We start from the raw sequence: 23,646 nt of genomic DNA on the forward strand, positions 1-23,646 counted from the left end.
TTCCTTCACAAACTCCTTTTATATGAAGTCCATGGTACTGAAATCTTAAAATTGAAGGCCCTGGTGGAAGTATTTGACTTGAAATCAAAAAACAGAATTCGCAATGAGCTCTTATAAAAATTCTTTTGAACAAGTTTGATAACTTAATAAATCCGGAGTAGCCATTTTGTTGAAATTCGAAGATAAAATCAAAGATACTAGAGATGAGTAGAGTAGAAAAACTCACTTTTGTTTATGGAGACTGCCGAAAATTATTTTCATTTAAAAATAGAATATGATCTTGGGGTTCGGGTTGACTCGGCTTAATTTCAGAGGACAAATATTTTTAATCAAGTATTTTAAAATATATTGTTATTTTAGTAATAAAATGGATGTTAATCTTTTTCTTTATTATTTGGCCCAAATGGCCAAATGTAATTGGCAAAAAAATCGTTATGGATGGTGTTGTGAATCTAACCCAGGGATGAGAAGAGAAGTATTATCCATTGTTCCCATAAATACAAAGAGGTTCTAAATCTCAAATAATGTAGATTTTTCGTAAAGTCATTAGGTCGATTTTTTTAAAAAAAAAACCTACATAAATGAGTTCCCTATTTCAACTCTTGTTATTTAACTTACTAAGTAAAAAAAAACCGGTCAACACGAATTAGAGTCGACTGTGATTTTATAACCGGCAGCCTAACGTCAACCCTCTTTTGGTTATGCTATGGTTGCAATTTTTGGATATTTTCCTATATCAGCATAGTATATATACCCTTACTTAATCCCAAATTTCATGATTCTAGGTCATCGGGAAGTATCTTGTAGATTTTTATTCCTTTGTGAAATCGCAGAATGAGCTCATTTTATATGGAATAAATTACAAAAAATAAGTAACTTTTTTCTGTGATGTAACTACAAATTATCAATATTCATATATACTCTATAGGTTTTGATTCCCTTGTGAAATACTAGTGACATAGACAGTCATATTTTCTGATTGCTTTAACGTATAAGTTGGATTTATTCCCAGCTGAAAGAGATCGTAGACCTGGATATTTGGGTTTACGTGTTCCTGAGAAAAAGGGTCTTAACAGACTGTCAGACGGACAGACAGACAGACGGACAACGAAGTGATAAGGGTTCCGTTTTTACCTTTTGAGGTACGGAACCCTAATAAAAGCGAGTTTAATTACTAGAGGCACAAAAATAGCTCCCGGGAACAGGCAAGCAGCACTTCGGTGGTAAAAGTTAGAATTGATTTTAGCGCGGTATCCGAAAGTTGAGTAAACTCTCCCGGCTATTTTGAAACTGCATGCATTGTTATTGGACAAACTTTTCTCCATGGGACGAAATTTCCGTTAGTTTCGAAACAATTTATAAAATGTTTGTGCTCTTGGAATGGTCTGGTTTGTGTTCAAGTGGTATGTTTGTGTACGCAGTATATAATTAAGTGTCGTCAAAATATACGACGTATCTCACTTAGACCACCATGCGCTAATCCACGAAGCACCTGGCTTTCGCAGATGCTCTTCGTGGACTACAATTCATTTTTACATTTTGTTCCGCGCCTATGATTGAACAGTGAACATTAAGAAATTCTTGGCTCTTATTGCCTCGTGCTCTGCCTTTTCCCTACGTTATGATGTTATAATATGTCTATATATATTACTAAATATTCTCCAGTAATTTTTACGCTATCAAAAATATGCAGTAAAAAACCCAAATCTGGTAGCTTTTATGTAAAAAGTTGTGAGATACATGAAATACCAAGTCCATTAATTTATTTAGTCCCTACTTAAAGGACTTTCTGTCTAAAGTTATTACGTAAGTTATTATCATATCGATACTAAAAATCTTTTAATCAAATTGGATGAAATTTGAAATTTACAGTGTTTATACAATACCTGCTTAGTTACTGAAATTGCAGGCTTCCTGTTTTATTCACAACGAAGTTATTGGGGTTCGAAATTGGCCTTGCGGGGGCAATGCCGTGCGCCCAGATCCATACCATGTATTTACAATAATACAATCCCTTGCGACTAAGCTGCTAATAAAGTCCTTTTCGTGGATTAGTCTCGATGCCATTGGTACCAGGTGCAAAGTGGAATACGTCAAATAATCAAAACCAATTTGTATACATGTTAGTATTAGCCAGAGATTTTATTTATTCATTCTTTTACGGCTGTCCTCCAACGAGATACAGAACATAATAAACATTTTGTTTCAATATATAAAATCTATACTAATTTCAAGAATAACTTTCTTTGATTTGAATATTTTTCGATTGAATGCTTTTTATAGTAAATAGTAAATGATTGGTATTAAAACTTCACTCGTACATTCTTTTCATAGGGTTAGTTGCACCGTCATGTGATTATAATAGGCGTACCGCTGACGTTTAGATAAAATTGCGTATTTTGCGTATTTTTACGTAAGCTAAACTTAATATCTAAGTGACTGTGCAACCTACCCTTAGAATATGATGTTATTTGAATCGGAATAAATATGGTCCTTGAGAACAAGTACGCTTGTTAGCAGATCTCCGAGCTTCCGTTTTATCTCGAATGACAATACAGATTTTGAGCTGAAATATGCACCGTGCCGTTTCTATAGTTTGTCATACAAAACGTATTAAATTGTTAAGGATTAAAGTAGTAAGTAGGTAAACTAATAAACAAAAGTAGAAAAATATCTTTGACATTAATCTAAACAAGAAAGACGACCATGGGCTCAGACGCTCAACGGCGAGTATACGCTACTGCTAGAATGAAAGAAAGAAACGTTAATATATACAAAAAGTTCTAAATTTGAGATCAACATTTGTATTTCTATTAGTAATAAGGTCGTTATATATAGACGTTTTCGGTTTTAATGAGCGGGAGGATGCACTATTCTGCATTGATATAGTTGGCTTGTATTTTCGTGTTTGTTGTTAACGTTAACTTTAAACTGCGAAGAAAAACGCAAAGTATGCCATTTTGTCTAAACGACGGTGGTGGGCAGGTGAAAGTTAACGTCAAATATGACTGGTACACCGGTACACCCCATCTTAAAAATCTAAAGTAAACAATTAGCTAAAATAAATAAAATCTTATAAACTTCAATCTTAAATTAGAAATGTCAAATCTACACTACACTAATGTTGAATATTAGGTACACTAGTAAATTATTTGGAACTAGTCAACTACAGGCCTAAAAGTTCTCGACATACCGGCGGCATATCTTATTCACATATACGCACAGACCAATTAGGAACGGTTAAAATATTTATTATCCGGAGTTCTAGTTGCGTTGCGGAATACACTCGACGCGATGTTTAAGGACAATATATAATACGCGTCAACACAGAGACAACACGTTTATTTCTTCCTTTTGTACGTCATTACTTCTAACTAGCCTGATATCTTGTACATACGTGTCCTTTCAACCTATCGACGATTGTCTGTAAGATTAGTATAATAAAGATATTACAAAAAAACAAACATGCACATATATTCGCGTTAGGATTCCACGCGGGCAAATTTCAATCTTTATTAATTCGCGTAAAGACTACAATTATAAGCAAATCAGCATTATTTATCGGTTTTAAATTTTTAAGTTTTCTGCACATGAGTACAACACTGTAAAATGCCAACGCGACTTAAAAATTGCTCTCGTGAAAAATACCTCATAAAATCTTATCCTTCTCGTGTCCTTCGCTGTTATAGCTTAGTTAAAACGCCGGGTTACTTACGGAGTCTTGAGTAGTGAATAAATAAACGATGGTCATCATGTTTCAACTACATCGATTTTCACCAGCTTTTTTTTATGAGAAATTGAGTAGAAATTCATTTTAATTTAAAGATTGGTTTTAGAGTGCATTGACAAAAATTGAATTCAAATTTAGAAAACTTACAATGAACACCCCGAGAGTAGGTATCTAGTGTGTCTATGGTTTGCCTACGTGGGAGAGAGTAGACCATCCTCTTACCTCCTCTTATTTATAGGTGAATTTATACCACAGAAAAAAGCCCTATAATGTAAAATACTATTACAGTACTTCTTAAACTCTGTATTACTTTGTGAGCTATTATTTAACTTGCAATGTGTGTATGTTAGCTATGTTTGTTCGAGTGGAATGTGTTGTATTGATTTATATGATAGATGATTTTGTGACGTGTCAAATGCAATAAGACGGCTCTCTGACGACTACAAAAGCTCGTATTACAAATGACAATTTTGGCAAAAAAATAAATAAATAAAAACCTGATAAATATTTTTGTTCCGCAGGTGACGGGCGTGCGTTATGCATCGACGCCTGTGATGTCTCTAATATGCAGTGGGGCGGCCTCTACTTCGTGTCTCTGGCGATATGCTGTTTACATACCGCTTCTGGTAATATACATGCTTTCAGGCCATTCACGATAAATTCAAAAAACGAATGATTACACGAATTTTCATTCAGATGTCACCAATAGATGTGTGAAGGTTTAGGTTTATAGTCAGCGTATCAAGCAATGTATCGTATACATTTAGTTACCAAGAGAAAATAATTATTGCTTTGATGACTTAGCATTATTGTTTATCGAATATATTATTACTAGTCCTTCGCAAACTGTCAGAAGTAATAAGAAACTCAATCACGGGAAGAATAAAGACCGCAGGAAAATCATAAGTTTTATCCACAATTCCCAGCCTATATCGCAGTGTTATCGGATTAATTAGCACACAAACCACGAAAAAAACAAGTCTATAATATATAAGTAGTAGAACGATATAGTTATTAATTAGTACAAATATCTGAGGTGTGTGGTCTCCGCTCTAGAATAGGACCACTTTATAACCCCCGTGGATATCCTATGAAAAAATTAACGAATAAAAAGCAGCGGATAGGAACAAATTAATGTTATTTTGTTGTGGGTACATACGCAAAGAGGTTAAGGTTAACTTAGCGCAGAATAGAATTAGCACAGAATCTTCGAAATATAGGTACTCGACGGCATAGATCTCAAGGTGTCACAGGTAAGAATGCAACCTGAAACAAGCGTGAGAGTTTCTGTAATAAATTGTGAAAACATTTGACGAAATGTAATCAGAGAGGGAACAAACTGTACCCTATAAAAATGCAAAAAATTGAAATTAATGCAAAAATGATAAATTCACGAAACGAAATTCAAGATGCCGATGCGAAGGTTAGCCTTAGAATATTAAAATTTTCTATTTCCCTTTTCTAATGAAATTCTGTCATACTTCATTTCCGAGTATCATTTCAATTCAGCAATCGATTACAAAGTTAAATTTTGGGCCGGTCTTTTCATAGGGTGTGTAGCTCTGTCAATTTTAACGTTAACTCAAATAAATCAAATTTTATCTTTATTTAGATGAAGTATCATCATTTCATTCAAAGATTCAGAATAAATTTGTTGTCATATCAGTATAATTTGTAATGAAGAAATGTGCGATCCTTAAAATATTTAGAAAAATGATTTTGGTTTGACGCGGTAATATGCAAGATATTTTTTTATGTTAAACTATAATAGCATGGAATTAAATACAACATAGTTGGAGGTCAAATTATCTATCTGCAATAGTCGAGAATTTATAATAAAGGTTATTTTTTCACAAATATTGATGTCAATAAATAATTATGCCATAAATAGACGTCATTAACATAAATGTACTGGCGGAGTTCGGATGAACTATTTAATCGAAAAGGCTGCCCTGAATCGTAGCTGATGCAAAAGTGCTCATAATACTTGCAATTTTAAATTTAATTTGGGTAATATGACTAATATACTCAAGTAGTAATCATAATTTCACATTTTTGAAAAAATTACAAATTACACTAAAAATTATCGTGATCTCGAAAATAAATCTAATAAGTATTTACAGAAATTAATTCACTCGAGAAAACTTATTAGAAATAACAGGAAAGTTCATGGCAACTGACAATTGGCATACTTATAATTCAGAGCGCGTGTTTGGGATTTTTTCTGATAGATGACGGACTCGACCCATTTTTCAAGCTCAGACATGACCCCAGCTTCATAGTATCACAAATATGTTGTGTTATAATATAATGTACGGTTAACAGCGTAGAAACCTACGCAAACTCATATCAAATACGCCCCTCATACCGCTGTATAACGGTCGATACCGTTATTTTTACTCTCCCAATTACAATCAGCATGTTTTATTTATGGATATATTTTTATTATATTTATGGATTTATAATATACAAAACGATATAATGTTACTATATTCATGTATGCTCAAACCTTGTCAGGTTTTACCTCATTATAGTATTATATTCGTTATTAACTGCCATCATTATTATAAATTAAATAATGTAATAATGCAGTCTGCCAATTAGCTTGCTAATTACAAATGTCGAACTAGATATGTAAATGATACCCAAAATTAAACTATCAGGGTGCTTTTTTAGCCTTTAAATGTCGTAGACCATCGTAGTTAGTCTACTATATACCTTCACACGGTCTTCGGCACTGTTTACTCACGCCCACTACTACTACATACCCACAATAATACCTCTACAACCGAACGGTAATTTGTAAGGTACACATTGATTAATTTATTTTAGTCACAGCCGTATCGATGGCTCGGTTACTACGCGAGGAGGTTTTCAATAACATCTCAGCGCAGCAATATTGCAGCTATATTAAAATTCTCAACTTATTGGATTCAGTATCGACGACAGGTGAACTTGCGATACCATTTTTATTTATTTGTAATATTGTATCGCTTCGTCTTCACCTGTGCTTTGGAAGTCGACAGTAGCATAAATAAATTTTGGACATCAATAAGTGATGTCTCTTCTTTTCTTATCTCTGTATGTTCCTGATTATTGATTGCAGTCTCCATTGAGCAGACTGGAGTTAATGCGAAAAATAAAATATTCGGCTGTTATTTTACAACCGACTTCTCATATGACATCAATGGGAGTATGTGGGTCTTATTCTAGGGCGGGAACACCCGCCACGTCAGTAAGTGATGTACATCGTCCTAATCTAAAGCAAGTATTTTTACAAAAAAAAAGTCACAAGCTTTTATTCATAGAGAGACATTAACGCGCCGTGCTGCACTATTAGATCATGGATATCACGATAATGCATTGTAATGGAAACTGAAGCGAAGTGGAAAATTTTTAATACCCCAAGCAGAAGTAGGTGCAATTCCATTTGCAAGATTTGATTATAGATAGACAAACATCGAGACAGGTGAAACTAAATGAGCTTGTAAAAAAAATGTTAATTACTGAGACGAGACAGAGCAGATCTAGGTTAAATATACTTCTTCTGAAATCTGTGCAGAGCCTCTGCCCAGCATCTCGGAGTACAGTTCCAATGTCCGGAGCCGTCGAAGCGATGACAAGGACAGCCTGGCGCTGTCCAGGGAGATATTCAGGAACATCACGAAGCAGCTGCGAGAGAACATCGGGAGAGAAGGTTCGACGGACAAGAACGATCTGCTACCGGGTATGTTATTCATTCATGTAAAACAGTGTAACTATAAATCTCACAAAGAGGAAAATTATATAAACGTACGTACTACTTATTTCTACAAAAAATTCTTTCTAAGTCACGCGAAAAGTCACGCGATTCGTAAGTGGCCTTGAACAATTTTGGTGCGTTTCGATGGGTCCGCTCAAAACAAATGCACTTAGAGGAATACCTCAAGAAAGAAAACGTTCTTGACCCTAGTGTCCACTAAAGATGGTTACGAAGTTTATTAACTTAGCTTATAAAGTGTATATTTTTTACGTAATATCACCAGCTGGTAATATCACGTTTTCTTTCCAGTAAAGCAAAAGATATATGTGATTTCTTAAGACCACTATAGGCCAACAAAACTATAAATCAAATATCGTCATAATATATCGTCAACAAGTGTATGAAATACCAGTAGTATGTACCAATTATTAATATCTGTATTGCGTATAGCTAAACAAATTCATTTTTGTCATCATCAACAACCATATTTGGGTGAATTTCACCAGCATTAGATCGCGGCGTGTAGCGTATCATTAGTGCCCGACATATTTTTTTTGAATAAAGAATCATTTTTAATAAAAATTAAAATTTATTAAATTAACATTGTACCAGTGCTTTACTTATTTATAAAATAGAATAATTAAATGGATTCCTGTGTATGGTACAATTTAATAAACACTAATGAGAGCCCGCGGCGGAGCTCAAGACGCTCGTGAAATTCACCCTTAATTTGCTGGGGCACAGGACTTCCTTATGGATGGATTAGGAGAATTGGCGGTTTTTAAAGGCTGCAAATACAACCAGGACCAACGGCTTAAAATGCCTTCCGAAGCACGGAGGAGCCGTGCTTCGGAAGGCCGATGATTCATTTTTGGACACCCATCCAAAGACCGACCATTGTGAGATTTATTAACCGTCCCTATCGCAGGTCGAGCGCACTAACTACTGCGCCGTTGGACATCTCAACTAACCAAATTAACTCTCTAGAAAAACATACCGTGTAAAACAAATCGATGCAACAACGTATGAAAACGTGTATCACTCCACCAACGTTACTGCAACTTCATTAATTAAAACTCCCTAAAGTTACACGAAAATGCTCGAAGAAATATGTGAAAACTATATATAGCAGTGGATTTTGTATGATGGTCTTTCATATAGAGTATTTTCGATCTTACAAAACGAAATCTTTCTATCTTAAAATTTAGTGACTCATACGAAATATTAACTGAGCCGACGAGCGAGGACAAAGGCAAAAAAGAAGTTTGTTTTCCTCATAAGAAACTTTTATATTGCAGACCTAGTTCGCATACTCAGTACTGCAGCTAAAGGCAGTAATTTTCGAATAGAGAATCTATATTTTACTGTAAATGACTCGATTTTTATAGTTTGATTAAATTTTATAACGTACTACTTACTTGCTAACAAAAAAGAGTAATCTGAAAGATCAAAAGTTTAGACGAAAATGACCTGACTCTTTCTGACACCATTTTGGTACATTATTGTGACAGAAGATATTTTTTTCTTGCAATGCAATATTGAGAAATAATAACCACTTATTCGAAAATTACTTAAAGGAAATTATCCAGCAGTAGTTATGACTAGTATAACTAGTTGTAACTAGTTATAACTGGGGCGCACATGCTGATCTGTGAAAGTTGTTCCAGAAATATTGATTCCGTTTCTGTCAAAAGTTTCCTTTCACCTATTGTTGCTCTAATAGATTACAATTAGTTTTGTATACTATTATATTTTATTATTTTAACTTCCTAACTAATATTATAAATGCGAAAGTAAGTATGTTTGTTTATTCATACTTCACACTTTACCTACTAAACCAAACTTCTTGAAATTTTGTATGCGCTTAGTTTGAAGTACGGAGAAAATATATACTTTTCCGTCTAAAATAACTGCTCCGGAGGAAAATTCGTGCGGGCGAAGGCGCGGGTAATAGGTAACTAAACACAGTGCCATTTTGAAAACTGAAGCTAATTTTAAAAATGTCAGTGCTTTTCATTTGCAATAGGTATAATTTATTTTTTACGAGCCTAAGTACAAAAGTTTACCGGAAACAAATCTAAGACCGTAAAAATTTTGATATTCATGAATGATAAAATACAGCGGTAAAAAGTTGAACAAAGAGAAAGTTGGTAAGCACACGGCGATAATATCGGTGTTATCATACCGAAATAATGCGAGACAATTAATTCGGGCCATAATTTTCGAACGCTCAGAAGCAATTTATTCGCAAAGTTGAAACAGATAAGCTAACTATTCACGTTTTGGACAACGATTTGCATAATTATTTTACAGGGCATGGCTCACGAATGTAAATTGAACACTATCGAGCTACTTGATCGATACGTAAAGGTTGGCATAGTTCTCTATATAAAAATCCACTCGATTCATAATTGAAACGATAGCGTTTTAGTTATGAATCGAGTGGATTTTTCATGATTTATAGGAATGGTATGTATCAAGGTGATTGCAATTGCAGTATGAAATAAAAAATAAACTTGTCTTACGTGTGATACGATTGTTAACAGTGCAATCAAACTATATATGAGAAAGATGAATTAATTTTATCAAGGTATTTATGAGTGTTAAATTGTTTTATTGATTTCTAATTTTCAATTAAGACTTTAATTGTACTGACTCGGTATTTTTTAATTAGCTTAGATTTGAGTAACCATCAAATTAGCTAGAAAATATGCTATTAAAGATAATCTTAACTCATTAAGATTTCGTCGAGAAACATTTATGATATAGCATCACAAATGTTTCTCTCTAGCTCATAGCGTGTAATTATGAATTCTATTTTGAAAACCATTTAGACGACAAATGAAATTAATGGGATGAGCCAGAACGAAATAAGTATGTAGTTGTATTTTCAAAAACTGTGAATATATACAAATATTTACTTTTAAAAATAAAAGTGCTTATCAAAACTAACCATAGTTCGAATCTTCAATGGCTAAACAAAGCGAATAATGAGAAAAGATACACAGAAAATATAAAGCGAACGTTTTAATATCTGACTCGGAATAAAGGTTAAATATATTTTGAACCTTGAGTAGGATACCGGGTGCTTTGTTTTTCAATATTTTCTTTATGTAATCAGCTTTTGTATTCTTATAATATACCTTAGTATAGTGCAAGTGGAATGTGGATGTGGGTGTAAAATAATGGCATGTGGCCCTAGTATAAGAGCACACCATATATATGTCGTACTAGACGACTGACAGCCATAAAACCTAGGCTGATATGCAACAATAGAATTCCCAAGGAGGGTTGACGTCAGGATTGTTAGGGTGTAAAATGTCAGCTGAATCTTCAAAATTAAATTATTATTTATTTTTTAAGGTGACTTCGGGTTTGCCCCACACCCCTGAATGGGAATTTCCTGAATAAATATCAATGCTTACATGTTTATTATCTCTCAGAATGAGATCAGCAAGGTGATCTGGCATATTTCACAAACCAAACAGGGGTCAGATTTCCACGACGCTGTTATTATATTAAACAATTGCATTTGTACTGAAACATCATTGTTTGATAAGTAGAAATTCCCCGAGCATTAGACGAAAACAATGACAGGCCTTCGAGCATTAATAAATTACTTAGTTTGAAACATTTGTCTTCACGACCACAAAGGTTCGTCAACATCCAAGTCATTCGTCTTACCCGTGTTACTGTTGCAAACTCAGTTTGAGAAACTTGACTGCCAGTTTTTTAACAAATCGTTGGATGGATCTTGTATGAATCTTATTATGCCTTTAGACTTAAGGAGCTCAATACTAAATAGCGCACTAGCGTTAAAGGCTAATTAGAAAAGAAACAATGGGCCCGCGTGGCGTGTCGTAGACCATACTTCTTAGCGATTTATAAGAAAGGCCAGTATTCCAGCACGATTAAATGGCTGTTGATGATGCCCTTAGTAGATGCGGTAATTCTAAATGACATCAAAACATAACTTATAAATACCAAGTCTCGCACTAGGTTCTACTGTCAATTTATGAGATCCTTTTAATACCAAGTCGGTTAATTTGTAGTCCCTACTCGAATCTTCTATTTCAAATTATTACATAATTAACCAACCTAACAATACCCTGTAGTGTAAGGTTAGCTAATTAAGTGACAATATTGTTATATTTAATTGTATTTTATGATTTAAATACATAATAATAATAACTTGGCTATTGGCTTGGCATTAAAACACAAGTCTCTCGTAAGTAGTAAGTAAGTATCTCAAAGTAAAACATGTTATATTGAATTATATTGTTTTGTGCGACTGCTAAGATAAGGAATCGAATAGAAAATTTATTCCTCGTACCAGAATATTAAGTAAAATTATGTATGTGAAACCAGCTTCTAGTATAAAAATATGTATGTAATGCAATGAAAGTAAATAAATGAAATAAAATGTAATGGCGATGAAGGTTGGATTCTGAAAATTTCACGTAAAAGTCCAACTGTTACGTGAAATTTATCCATCCAAAAAAAAATCTATCCATTCACCCATTATTATTTGATTTTATTGCATAAAAATACAATACCTATGCGGTCATTAACTAAAGCCTTTTTCGTAAATATATCTTTTATAAACAGACAAAATATTTTTTCGCATTCGAATAGCATAGCATGCAAGTGTGTAGTGTATAGTGTAGCATGCTCTTCAGCTTATATTCCGTTGGAATAGTGACAAAATTATACTAATAACAACCAATGAATTGACATAAAAATATATTAGTAACAAAAAAAAAATTAACATGCCAGTTTATTTGTAAACGATTCCTACGTGTAAGTAAAGTTAGTTTAAATTCTTTAATAACTAGAAGTCTAAATACGCGTTGCTAACTTAGCATAAAATGATAAAACGTTGGTATGAAATTCTAGTTCCGTAGCATAAAGTCCTCTAAGATAACTTTTAAAGTGATACAGTTACAGTTACAGTCAGTACAAGTCTGAAGCGCAGAAGTTCAATTTCAGTACATTATTCCAGTTCAAAATTTCATGTACATGCTCCAAATTGTTATTTTTCTCAGGCAGCAATACAGAGAAGTGCAGTGTACACATTTTGTAGTATTCAATCATCACACACAATCTCTCTCATCTCCGCGTTTCAATCAGACACAATCTCTATTTTTCCGCACAAAGGAAAGGAAAATCATCATAAAAATAAACAAATATCTTTATTTGTCTATTTTAAAACCTACATACAGTTCTTAAACAGTTATTGCACCTACACAGTTCTTTTTTTGTAACCGAATACCTATAACCAGTTTGTGATTTTCTGGACACTAATGGTTGTCTCTTGCTTATCAATGATAACTAAACATGGGATACCTAACAAAAAATGTCCTTTTTGTAAAATGTAATGGATGGTCCATTACATTACGTTTAACGTATTAAAGATATTTATTCATATTAGAATTTTAAGAACCATGCTGTTTTCTTTTCTACCAGTCCTTTACTCTCGACGCGGCAACGTTTGAAGTGTGGCTGCTAGCAGTGGTGGCAATATGCCTATCAAAAGTTTTCATCCACGGAAGATGTTCTAGTCTAAGAATTCTCATGCAATATGGTCTATATTAAGTTTTTTCCACGCAGGCAAGGTCGAGGAATCTCGGCAGTACCTCCCGTTCCAGGGCTACCACGACCACCACCACGAGCACCACTGGGGGCCCTCCTTCGAGGATGAGAAGTACACGCAAGTTACAGCCCATGTCGGCTCTGAAGCGTTACTGAACTGTCGTGTTATTATGCTCAAAGATAAAACGGTAAGACTCCGTTCGCGCGAGCGTTATTACAAGGCAGCTACCTAATTTTACTAAACTAGTATGTTCATTGGAAAAATTATCAAAGAGAATTAAATCGGTAGCTGTATATCTGTTATCATTACTTTTATTTTGTTGAGTTTTGAAAAATCAAGAAGCCTGACCCGTATTACTTCTCTTTTGTATGAAAAATTGGGTCGCTTACATTTCCTGCTACGGTTTTCCCGAGGGATATTATGGGGAAGAATCAGAGGACCTTTGATGTTGCAGGTACTTGCGAGCGGATTTTTTATCTTTTTTTTTTGGACTTTGGTTATGAAACTAATTTAAATTTGAATAAATAGATTATGAATTTGCGTACGTAGGAGTCGTACCTGATGCATATCCCCATAGCATTGTTAGCGATAAGCATTGCATTGTCAGTACCTACTAATATTACTTAATCGTCTTCCTAGCTTCCACTCAAATCCTAGCTCCGACTCAAAGTAGCAGTTAGCAGTAGCAGCAAAGCAGTTCTTTCGAGAATGCTAAGGGATAGTATTCTCAAAAGAACTGCTTCGAAGGGAAAAGAGACTAAACGGAGGATGTTGCATTGGTGTATTTCCATGCTTAGCCCAAGCATGATTACGTACGTTTTGTACATTTAGTTTTATATATATTATATACATTTTTTTTCGTCAATTTTCAATAATTTTACTGAAAATACTATTAATTTTTTATTTATATATTTCAATTTTGCCATTTTTTAATAATTCGTCCTCTTCATTTTTAATATATGTATAAGACCTACATTTGTTAATTGACATCTTTGGAGAAAAGGCCGCGGTGAAGTTTGGTGCGCTGCTTATTCTTCACCTGCGCTTTGGAAGTCGGCAGTAGACTCAGTTTAAGTATTTTTTTATCATCCTATAATAAAGAATTTTCAATTTGAAAAATTCAGCAGCTGCACCAAATCAAGAAATATTACTTGCGCTTTGTTCAAATTTGAGTAAGTTCAAAGTGGCGTAGTGGGCAAAAGGCAGACCAAATTTGAAAATCTACTTTGTGTATTTCGTATCATATTAATTTTGCAACCATGTCCCCTTGAAATAGGATACTTAGAACTGTCACGTGACATGAATAAGACAGTGGTCGTCCATCTAGTCAATATATAGTAAGATTGCAATTTACTTAGAGCATACTACAAAACGGGATACCTTATCATATTCCCATCTCCCAGGTCAGGCTGGAACCATCAATACATGTCTCAAACGGGTCGGAATCAGGAGAGGAAAGTAACAAATATTTGAATCGAACAAATGTACATACCATATATTGTACATATTTCCCTGCCTCCTCTTGACGTGGCTAATGTTTTCCATTTTGTACATAAATCACTGTCTAACGTGCCCTCTCTTGGGCATAAGTCCATAAATAACCAAACTAATCTTATCAATTAACATGGATTTTGATCAAGTTCTTATTGAAAATAGTTATTGGTAAATTATGTTTATTTTGTTGGCTGGGAGAAATTGCATTTGCGATAAGTCGGCTTTCGTGTAAATTTTTTATATTACTACTAACCTCCACCGACGCCAAAAAGTAATGTATGTTGCTCTCCAGCTCACCAACTTTCTGCACACCTCAATTATTATTATACCTATTTTGACTTTTACAACCGATATGGCAATCTTGTTACACACTTCCATCTATTTTGGGATTAAAGAAAAAACAGAATACGTATATCTATTCTGTTTCTTACTTTCATCTCAAATCAGATGGAAGTTTACCCTTATGGTTATTGGCTATAAAGTAACAATTATTTTTCCGCTTTAGTAATTTTTCGTGACCAATCACGAAAAAGGTAAATTTACGCTATACGAAAACGATACAGAAAATATTTTTTCTTCTTTAATAGTTGGTTACCAAACAATACCTATATTATTGTGGAAAATAGTGTTATCTTAAACAATAACTTACTTATTAAAACATAGTTATTATTATTTAACAACTTGCAAGAATATACAACTTTCTACTCGTCTTTGTTTACGACCCTCACTTGCGTCTCACATTCTCAGGTTACAACTTTGAGCTAAGCCATATTGCTACGTTACTTAGGTCGACCAACGTTATGTAGGTACCTAAAATTGTTATGTAATGCATTCTCTCAATAGACTTTGTCTACGGAATACTTGATTATGCTTTGATGGCATACTGCTATTATATAGATGGCTAACATTCTGTGAAAAATCCAAGTCTCACAGTTCAGTTTTTCTACGGTAAAAAGTTGTGATTCTCTCAATAGACTCTGTCTACGGAATACGTTAATTAACATTTATGTATGTTTATGATATTTATTCTAAGTATATTTATTATATTAAGTCTATTTTTACAATTGTCAGTTTAAACCGACCCGCATTTCTGTATTTCCTCGTCTAGCAATTTCCCAAAAGGTTGCTTGGAAGAAATAGCTTACAGCAATAAGGCCGCCTTTTGCACAATGTATCTATACCATAATGTCATGCTATGTGTGATTATACATTTTGTACTTATGTATACTATGTAATTAATTTGTGCAATAAAGATTTTTTGTATTGTATTGTACGTTACTAAATACATTATACTCGTATTAATGTAATTTAACACAAACTTTCAAACTTTAGTGTGCTACGTGTTTACTTTACGTGTTATACACAATAGACGGAAGTTTAAAAGACACAACTCCATTATTCACCTAGCTAATGAGGTGTGCCAGTGGTTTTATTTTCTTTTACTTTTATAAAGATTTTTTTTTGCAATTTCTATGTTGGAGACCCAATACTGGAGCACTGGATTCACTTACATACAATGTGAGCGGATATTTTTCATTATTTTTAATTTTAATTATTTTATTTTATTATTATTTAAATTAAGTGTATATGGATGTATTCTGATATTTCTGACGCTGACTGATTATATGACTGACTGTCAGTCTGTATCAGAGATGGCTTTATTAAGCCCAATATTTTCCTTCCTTCTCTAAAAATCGGCGTAAACCGGCCGTAACCAGTTCACACTGGATTTTAGTGGTTTTGACTCCGACATATTAGATGTAACTCATCTCTGCTAGCATCCTGTTTTATGAATACACTCAGATATTTTCAACTATTCTAACTTTCCAATTTTAGTTTTTTTTTGTTTATAAATTATTATACATACTTGTATATATAAGTTGTATAAGTTAATATTTTTGAAATTTTACATACATATAGTTGGGAGTAGAATGACATAGGGTGCCTTTTATCCCAAAAAAAACTTGGTAAAATCAAGCGGACAGAGCCACTGGCAAAAGTTAGTATATCATATTTCATGTTAACGCCAACAGGTGACGTGGATGCGGAACTCCACAGACTCCGCACAGCTGCTGACAGTAGGGCCTGCAGCCTACACTGGCGACAATCGTATCGCGATGAAGTTCCAGTACCCCAACAACTGGCGGCTGAGTATGAACCCGGTCAAGCGCTCGGACGCTGGTAACTACATGTGCCAAATAGCCACGCATCCCCCGAGAACAATATTCGTCAACTTGACTGTGTTACGTGAGTATACTTTTACCTTAGATATGAAGTCAAATGGTTATGGCTGTGATTGAAAGGTCCCAGGATCGAATCCTACTTGTGCCACACGAGTTCGTATACCAATCAAACTGTGTATAATAGTATCATATGTATTTTTTATTTAACATAGGATGACTACCACTCGCTTTCGGTGAAGGAAATCATAGTGAGGAAAGCTGCACACTGGTTGTCAGTTTATTCATTAGTCTGTATGTGCCTACTTGCCACGTTTGCGTCGGTAGGATCACCTACCTTTTACTATCAAGTAAAAGTCATGTCAGATGTTTCAAGGCGACTTGAATAAAAACACGTTCGAAGAGATGAGACCTTAGATTATGTAACGTGAATATTTTATACATGTTTTTATCTAAATTGCGATGTATATTTCTGAGGACAATAAAAGGCTTTAATAAAAAAATCCTAATTTGTAAAATTTAGTATTTGTTTATTAAATTTATAGTGTACACAATTTGTAAAAGTTAAATAGATGAAAGTAATGCTAAAGAATTATATGGAATAATCTTCTTGCAAAATTATATAAAATGAACCCAGACCCAATTAGTTATATTTGAATGGTTTACAAAATGTTTTATAAAGCTTGCTCATGCTCATTTCGCAGAAAATGAGCGTTTTGTGTATGTTCATTAGTTTTTAGCCGGTAATACTATCAACTATTAAAAAAATATTAAATTTTAATTTTAATTGAGGATGATACAAATATTACTGGCAGACGTCTAAATTTTTCTTAAAACTAAATCTACTGCCGACTTCCAAACCGCAGGTAAGAAGATGAAGATTAGGTAAGTAATATTTTGAACGACTTTTTATATTTTCTATTATTTTTGAAACTATTTAAATTATTTCTATATGCAAGTACACAAGTCATTGAACGATAAGACAACTTTCAATATTATTTTAATCGATTTCTCACCGTTTCATAAGGCAACTTAGTTTTGAAATAAATGAGACTGTAAAAATTGCCCAGGCCCTTACATGCCCAGGGCCTTATTTTGGATTATTTTCTTGTACAATGACTTCTTTTGGTATGATCTTATGTCTTTTTTAGCCTCATAAAATCAACAATAAATCTTTACAAATGGAAATTCGCATTAAAATACGTTTCACCATACGAAATTCATTCGAAAAGGGAAGATAAAACTGCTTTCGATTCGAGAGCCTTTAAATATAAACGTCGAGTAAAAAGAGTCAACGTTCTAACCAAACAGATTCGTTTTATCTCCACAATCACAGTCATGTTTATTCGTGTGAGGCTTTCAAAAATATGAATTTGACGAAGCGTTCTTTTACGTATTACGGTGTCCTAGATGAGCGACAAATGCAGTGCAAGGCGGCAGTCATGTTTAACTCTCTACTTTTATATATTTTACTACTAATAAATTTATTCCAGAGCCTTAAGCGATCGTGTTAATATTTCTTGAGTAGATAGTCTCCCTAAATGGATCCCAGGACTATAATAACTCACAAGCACAGCGTCGTACTGCGATCGCTCACCCAGGACGCTGTAACTGGTTGTCATCGTTTATAACTCACGTCCTCACGTCGTTATCTGATAAATATAAAGCACGCTATCTAGGATGATGTTTTCCGTGATGAAAATTTTATCGCTCGCTTTTACACTTTGTAATGTACAGTCACACATCTCACGTTATCCCACATTGAACTATATGCGAAGGTAATAGCGGCTTTTTTATAATTTTGGATTGCTTCATATGTTGTTACACATATAATAACATTAAATAAACTTTCTAGATTATTACTGGGACAGTCAAAGCTGTTTGTATTGTTTATAGATTGAAGTAAGTCCACGTTTATAGGTAATACTAAATCTTTGGAACTCGTCCATATAACTCTTGACCTGACATCGATAAGTCATGACTACGCCCTGGCTGTTGCACAGGTTCTTTCTCTCATTTAAGCATTTTCCTGGTTACTTACTCAGTCGTTTAGCGGCGGAGCCTAGGGTCCGTTATTGCACAACCTCTGCCCTTGCCATTTTCGCTTACCGGGGTTGACATTCTACAATATGATTAGTTGCCATTAATTTTCTTTTGGAATATCTGTAGTTTTGTTTTTATTGTATGCAATAAAGTTAAAACTAGTTATAAAACTGTCTCCTATTTTAAAATGTTAGTGTCTGAAATTACATTTCTATAGTTTTCAATTTCTTTTCATTTTAGCAAGTGTTTTTATCGTTATGTAGTTAAACCATACATTTCCATTGTTACAGCTCCCGTTTTAACGATAAATAACGACCAAACTTATGAGATGAAGGATAGATTTTACAAAGCTGGCAGCTCAATAAACCTAGCATGTATCATATCAGAAGATTATGTTTTAACGTTGCCAACGAAAGCCCCTAACACTACTCCCCTCCCTACCACCACCGAAGCCACCACTACCACGGAGCTAACTACGAAGAAATTTAGTACTGTGTTAAATAGAATAGAAATAAATTTGAATAAGAGTTGGAGTGTTGAGACTACGACGCTATCAACGACTGTTAGTTTAAGTACGACAACAAAAGCGCCGGAGACTACTATCGCAACGACAGTGAAGACCACTGTACCTGCAGTTGTGAATAATATTTATGGGCTAGTTTGGAAGAAGCAAGGGAAAGAGTATAATGATAATGTTACGTGGCGGAATATGAGGTAAATAAATTTGGTGTTTTTTTTTTGCACTATTTTGTCAATAACGTTATTTCATTCTAAAATAAACTTCTCGTCGTCAGGAAAACAAACAAAAGACCGAACTTGTGTTTGTTTTCCTGACGATGAGATGTTTATTTTAGAATGATTTTATTTATAGATTTTTCTTTTATATTGTCATGGTTATCTTCCCTCGTGACGTTAAACTAAATCGGAAAATTTCTAAAAGTAACCAGACTTGTAATTATGTACAAATCGAAGTGTTGGGCAATCTGCGTTTACTTCTAGGAATTTCGGGTTTTAATTTGAAAGAGGGCATAATGGAACGGTAGTTTCAGAAATAAGCGCATTTAAACAGTTATTTTTTATCATTTCATGGTCAAAGGCTCATAAGCCATGATTTGATATTAATTCGGCGACGTGTTTCCCATTGCCTTAGAAAAATACCACTCTCGTGGATGTCGTACAAGGCGATCACAGTGACATCTGATAGTATTAACAGCACTCAGAATCTGCAAAAGTCCTTGGGCTATGGGGCCTCACAGTAGATAAGCAGAAGCGGAGAAAGATGATCTTGATTTGTTTCAGTGCCACAATCAATGTAGCGTCCGCATCGCAAAACGACAGCGGGACCTATACATGCCTTTTACAAAACCACTCTCAAGTTACCGTCAACGTGCATGTTATAAGTGGTAAGTTTTGTAAGAGTAAATTGAATCAGTCGACTTTGACGTTAACTTTAATCTGCGTTGAAAAACGTGAAGTAGGTATATCATTTCATCCAAACGACGCGACGGCGGTGACGCTGGTTAAAGTTATCATCAAAGTACGCTGGACCACTCTAACTAAATCAAATCATTTTATTTGCTATAATAGGGTATATATATACAGGTATATATTTAAAATCTATTAGAGTAAACCTATGAGACGACTGTTGAGACTAAGCATTTTTTATCCAAAATAAATTATTTTAAAGTACCTATTGCTAGTTATTTCATAGATTTTTTAGTTTTTGAGTGTTGTTGCATTTTACTACGCTGCTTTATTAAAAATTTTTGTTACGTATAAATAAATAAATGAGCAATACCCAACGGCCTACAATGAGACTAAGGTTGTCTGCTTTAAACTGATTTTATTTTTATACCTGCATATTTTAACTTAAATAATACGTACCTATACATTTTAATCATTTGTGGCTACTAAACATTATTATTCATTGTAAAATTAACGAGCTTCATTTCCTTTATACAATTACCCACTACTCCCACGCTTACTCCTACTTATTACTACTTGAGCAATCTCAAAGATATTTCAATTGGTTTGTTTCACAAGGTCTGTATTACAAGATTTCATAATTCTAGAAGAATTCGAAATTTGTTTATTATTATTATTATTCCTCAAAACGTAACGCATTTTGAACCGCTCCGACTATTTCGAGGATTAGTTAAGGCGCTATCTAGCCTCATTATATTTTTATCGAAACTATTATAATCTTGACAAGTTATTAAAGAATTTTATTAGAAAATATAAGTATAGCCTTCCATTATACAATGTCACAGTTGACTAAATCTAAAATGGTGGGCACAAAAATTGCTTATAAAAAAACCTAATACTTTCTACTATGGCATAATCTGTTAAGACTTTTTTATTTTTCACTGTGAAATTAAAAAGAAGTTGAATAAATGTGACGTGGCGCTTCGACAACGCATAGCCTGTCAAGCACAACCAACCCATGCGTTTGCCACGCCATAATTCAATAGGTTGACCGCAGCTTCGCCCGCGATAGCCTATGATTGACCTCAACTCAACTGGTTCACTGGTAATATTCCTAATTTGATCAAAACAAGCCCAGAGGCGTCGTATGTGGATACATAATATTGTTTTATTTTGTTAATAGGTGAAAATCAGGCAGCTGTGCACCTGGATACTTGGAACAAAGGAACCCTATTCTGGCAACCCCAGAGCGTATCATTGATCAATATTACGGCTATCTTCCTTTTTTTAACTCGAAGATATGTTTGAAAAAGTTATTGCAAACTTTTTCATTATTTTTTTATTCCTAAAAATCTATTTGACTTCTGAGAAAGTTTCTCAATAAGTTGAGCGGTAGGTATAGGTAATATATCTAGTCTTGACTTGATATAAAAATTATTGAGAAAATGAATTTTTTTTTCAAAATAATTGAGGGAGTTTATATCCACATATAGCTTAAGGGTAGGTTGCACCGTCAACTTTGCCGTTAACTTTGATGTACGCAAAAAAGAAAAGTACGCCATTTTCGGTTTAAATCAACGTCAAATTTGACGATGCAATTCACCCTGAATGACAAGGTATATTTGTATATATTTTTATTGGACACGTTCTACGGCCTTTGTGTCATGAATAATAAGCAAGAATTAGAAAAAAAAAGTTAGATTATGTTGTTAGAAGTTCGAAATTTTGTTAAAATAAAGTTAAATTTATTAGTTAAAAGAATAAGTGTGTGCGATATGTAAATAAAGTCTACTTACTGATGTAAAATTATTTCCGTATTATTTGTACTGACGGTTTTTGAAACAACTCTCTGAAACGCAAGACATTATGCTCAGTTGCACCAGTCAATCTTAACATTACCTTACAGTGCCCGCCGCCTTGCTCAGTCGTAGGTACTCCATTGCGACAACGCAGGTATGTGCAGCTGGAATGTGATATGTTGTTTTGTATAAGATTTAACATTGACTTGAAACTTCTACATTCTTTCGCGTTGATCTGTAGACGGATGTGAACGTGACTGAGCGCGACTGAGCTGGGGACGGCACTAACCTACGCTGAAAATGGCAAATTACGCCATTTTGTCTAAATGTCGGCGGCGCGCAGGTTAAAGTTAACGTAAAAAATGACTGGTGCAATCCACTCTTACTGATAAATTATTTTTGTTACAGGACGTATCAATAAATAAAAAAGCATCCATTGCATTTTTCTAATGAATATCCTATAACTAGTATATTAAACAATAGATCTTGATATTTAAGGTAAATGGGAACATTCCTTAACACGTTATATAACGAACTTAAATTTGACATGAACTTTATAGGTATACACTTAGCAAGCTATTGTGACCCTTATGGAAACGAATACCAAAACGATCAGTATATGCAACGGCTTATAAAATAAACCTTTAAAATATAGATTTAAAATATGTATACATTTTATGTGAATTATTTTTTAAATTGGCGCATTTTTAAAGGATTTAATAATTATTAAAACGTTATACAAATATATGTTCAGAAAACAGTATTTGAATGCAAACTTTTTGTAAGTTAGTTACACATGGATTTTTTAAGTTCTTTATTGTTTACTAGCCAATCCTGCAGCTGTGCCTGTAGTAAGCTATATTATTTATTAATTTAGATATAATTAAAATTTTTTCAAATTTTATCAAAATCGGCATTTTATATTTTGGTCGCATACTTGAATTTTTGCTAAGAGCATAGCTGTACAGTAGGCAAACTGTATTTAATTTCATGATACATTATAATAAAGACACTAATAATATAACTAGACTGTATATAATGAGTTTTGTCGTCATTAAAGTGATAACATATTTCCATTGTAACGATTACATTAAGATTTCTTGTAATAAACAAAATATACCTTTGTTTATTATAATAAAAACGATATTGTTTATTATATTAATAACACTACGTTAATAATCACCTAATTCTAAGTGTATTTTAATATCAAATGTACAGATAATAAATAAACTTAAAATAACTATAAGATCTAGAATTTTCTTGTTTATAAAATAAATAGGAAGTTATAAAGGCAAAGCCGATATGACATTTAATCCTAAAAATATTTTATATGTTGTCGCACGTTTTTCGTTAACTTACGCATATTTCTCGTCTTTAAACTGAAAAAAGACTATGTTGAATGACTGTAAAGGTATAAATAAACTTAATATTACAAAACGATTATTAGGCTGTTTTATTTAATTTTGTCAAAATTATTACATCGATACACACACATCTCAGTCAAATATATTCCAACTACAGGAAACATTTTATCTTCAGTTATTTGTATGTTTTCCGAATAATATGCAGACTTCACAACAATTTATACAGATAATTTATAATCTGAAATAAATCATCAATCTGAAATAACTAATTATAGC

General features: G+C 33.6%; 1 protein-coding gene across 2 annotated transcripts in view; it reads left to right on the plus strand.

Annotated features, from left to right (window-relative positions):
• The window catches only part of LOC128675786 (cell adhesion molecule 3-like), a 98,662-nt gene extending 75,788 nt beyond the window's left edge, over positions 1-22,874 (plus strand). For both annotated transcript variants that reach the window (XM_053755456.1, XM_053755455.1), the window contains exons 2-8: positions 4,252-4,356; positions 7,293-7,457; positions 13,083-13,252; positions 16,593-16,806; positions 19,073-19,496; positions 20,082-20,185; positions 21,391-22,874. In XM_053755456.1, coding sequence (XP_053611431.1) covers positions 4,296-4,356; positions 7,293-7,457; positions 13,083-13,252; positions 16,593-16,806; positions 19,073-19,496; positions 20,082-20,185; positions 21,391-21,515 — 1,263 coding nt within the window. In that variant the 5' untranslated portion in view covers positions 4,252-4,295 and the 3' untranslated portion in view covers positions 21,516-22,874. The remainder of the gene's footprint in view (positions 1-4,251; positions 4,357-7,292; positions 7,458-13,082; positions 13,253-16,592; positions 16,807-19,072; positions 19,497-20,081; positions 20,186-21,390) is intronic.
• Positions 22,875-23,646: the final 772 nt, after the last annotated feature.

The sequence above is a fragment of the Plodia interpunctella genome, chromosome 15 (genome assembly GCF_027563975.2).
Source record: "Plodia interpunctella isolate USDA-ARS_2022_Savannah chromosome 15, ilPloInte3.2, whole genome shotgun sequence".
Classification (NCBI taxonomy): Eukaryota; Metazoa; Arthropoda; class Insecta; order Lepidoptera; family Pyralidae; genus Plodia; species Plodia interpunctella.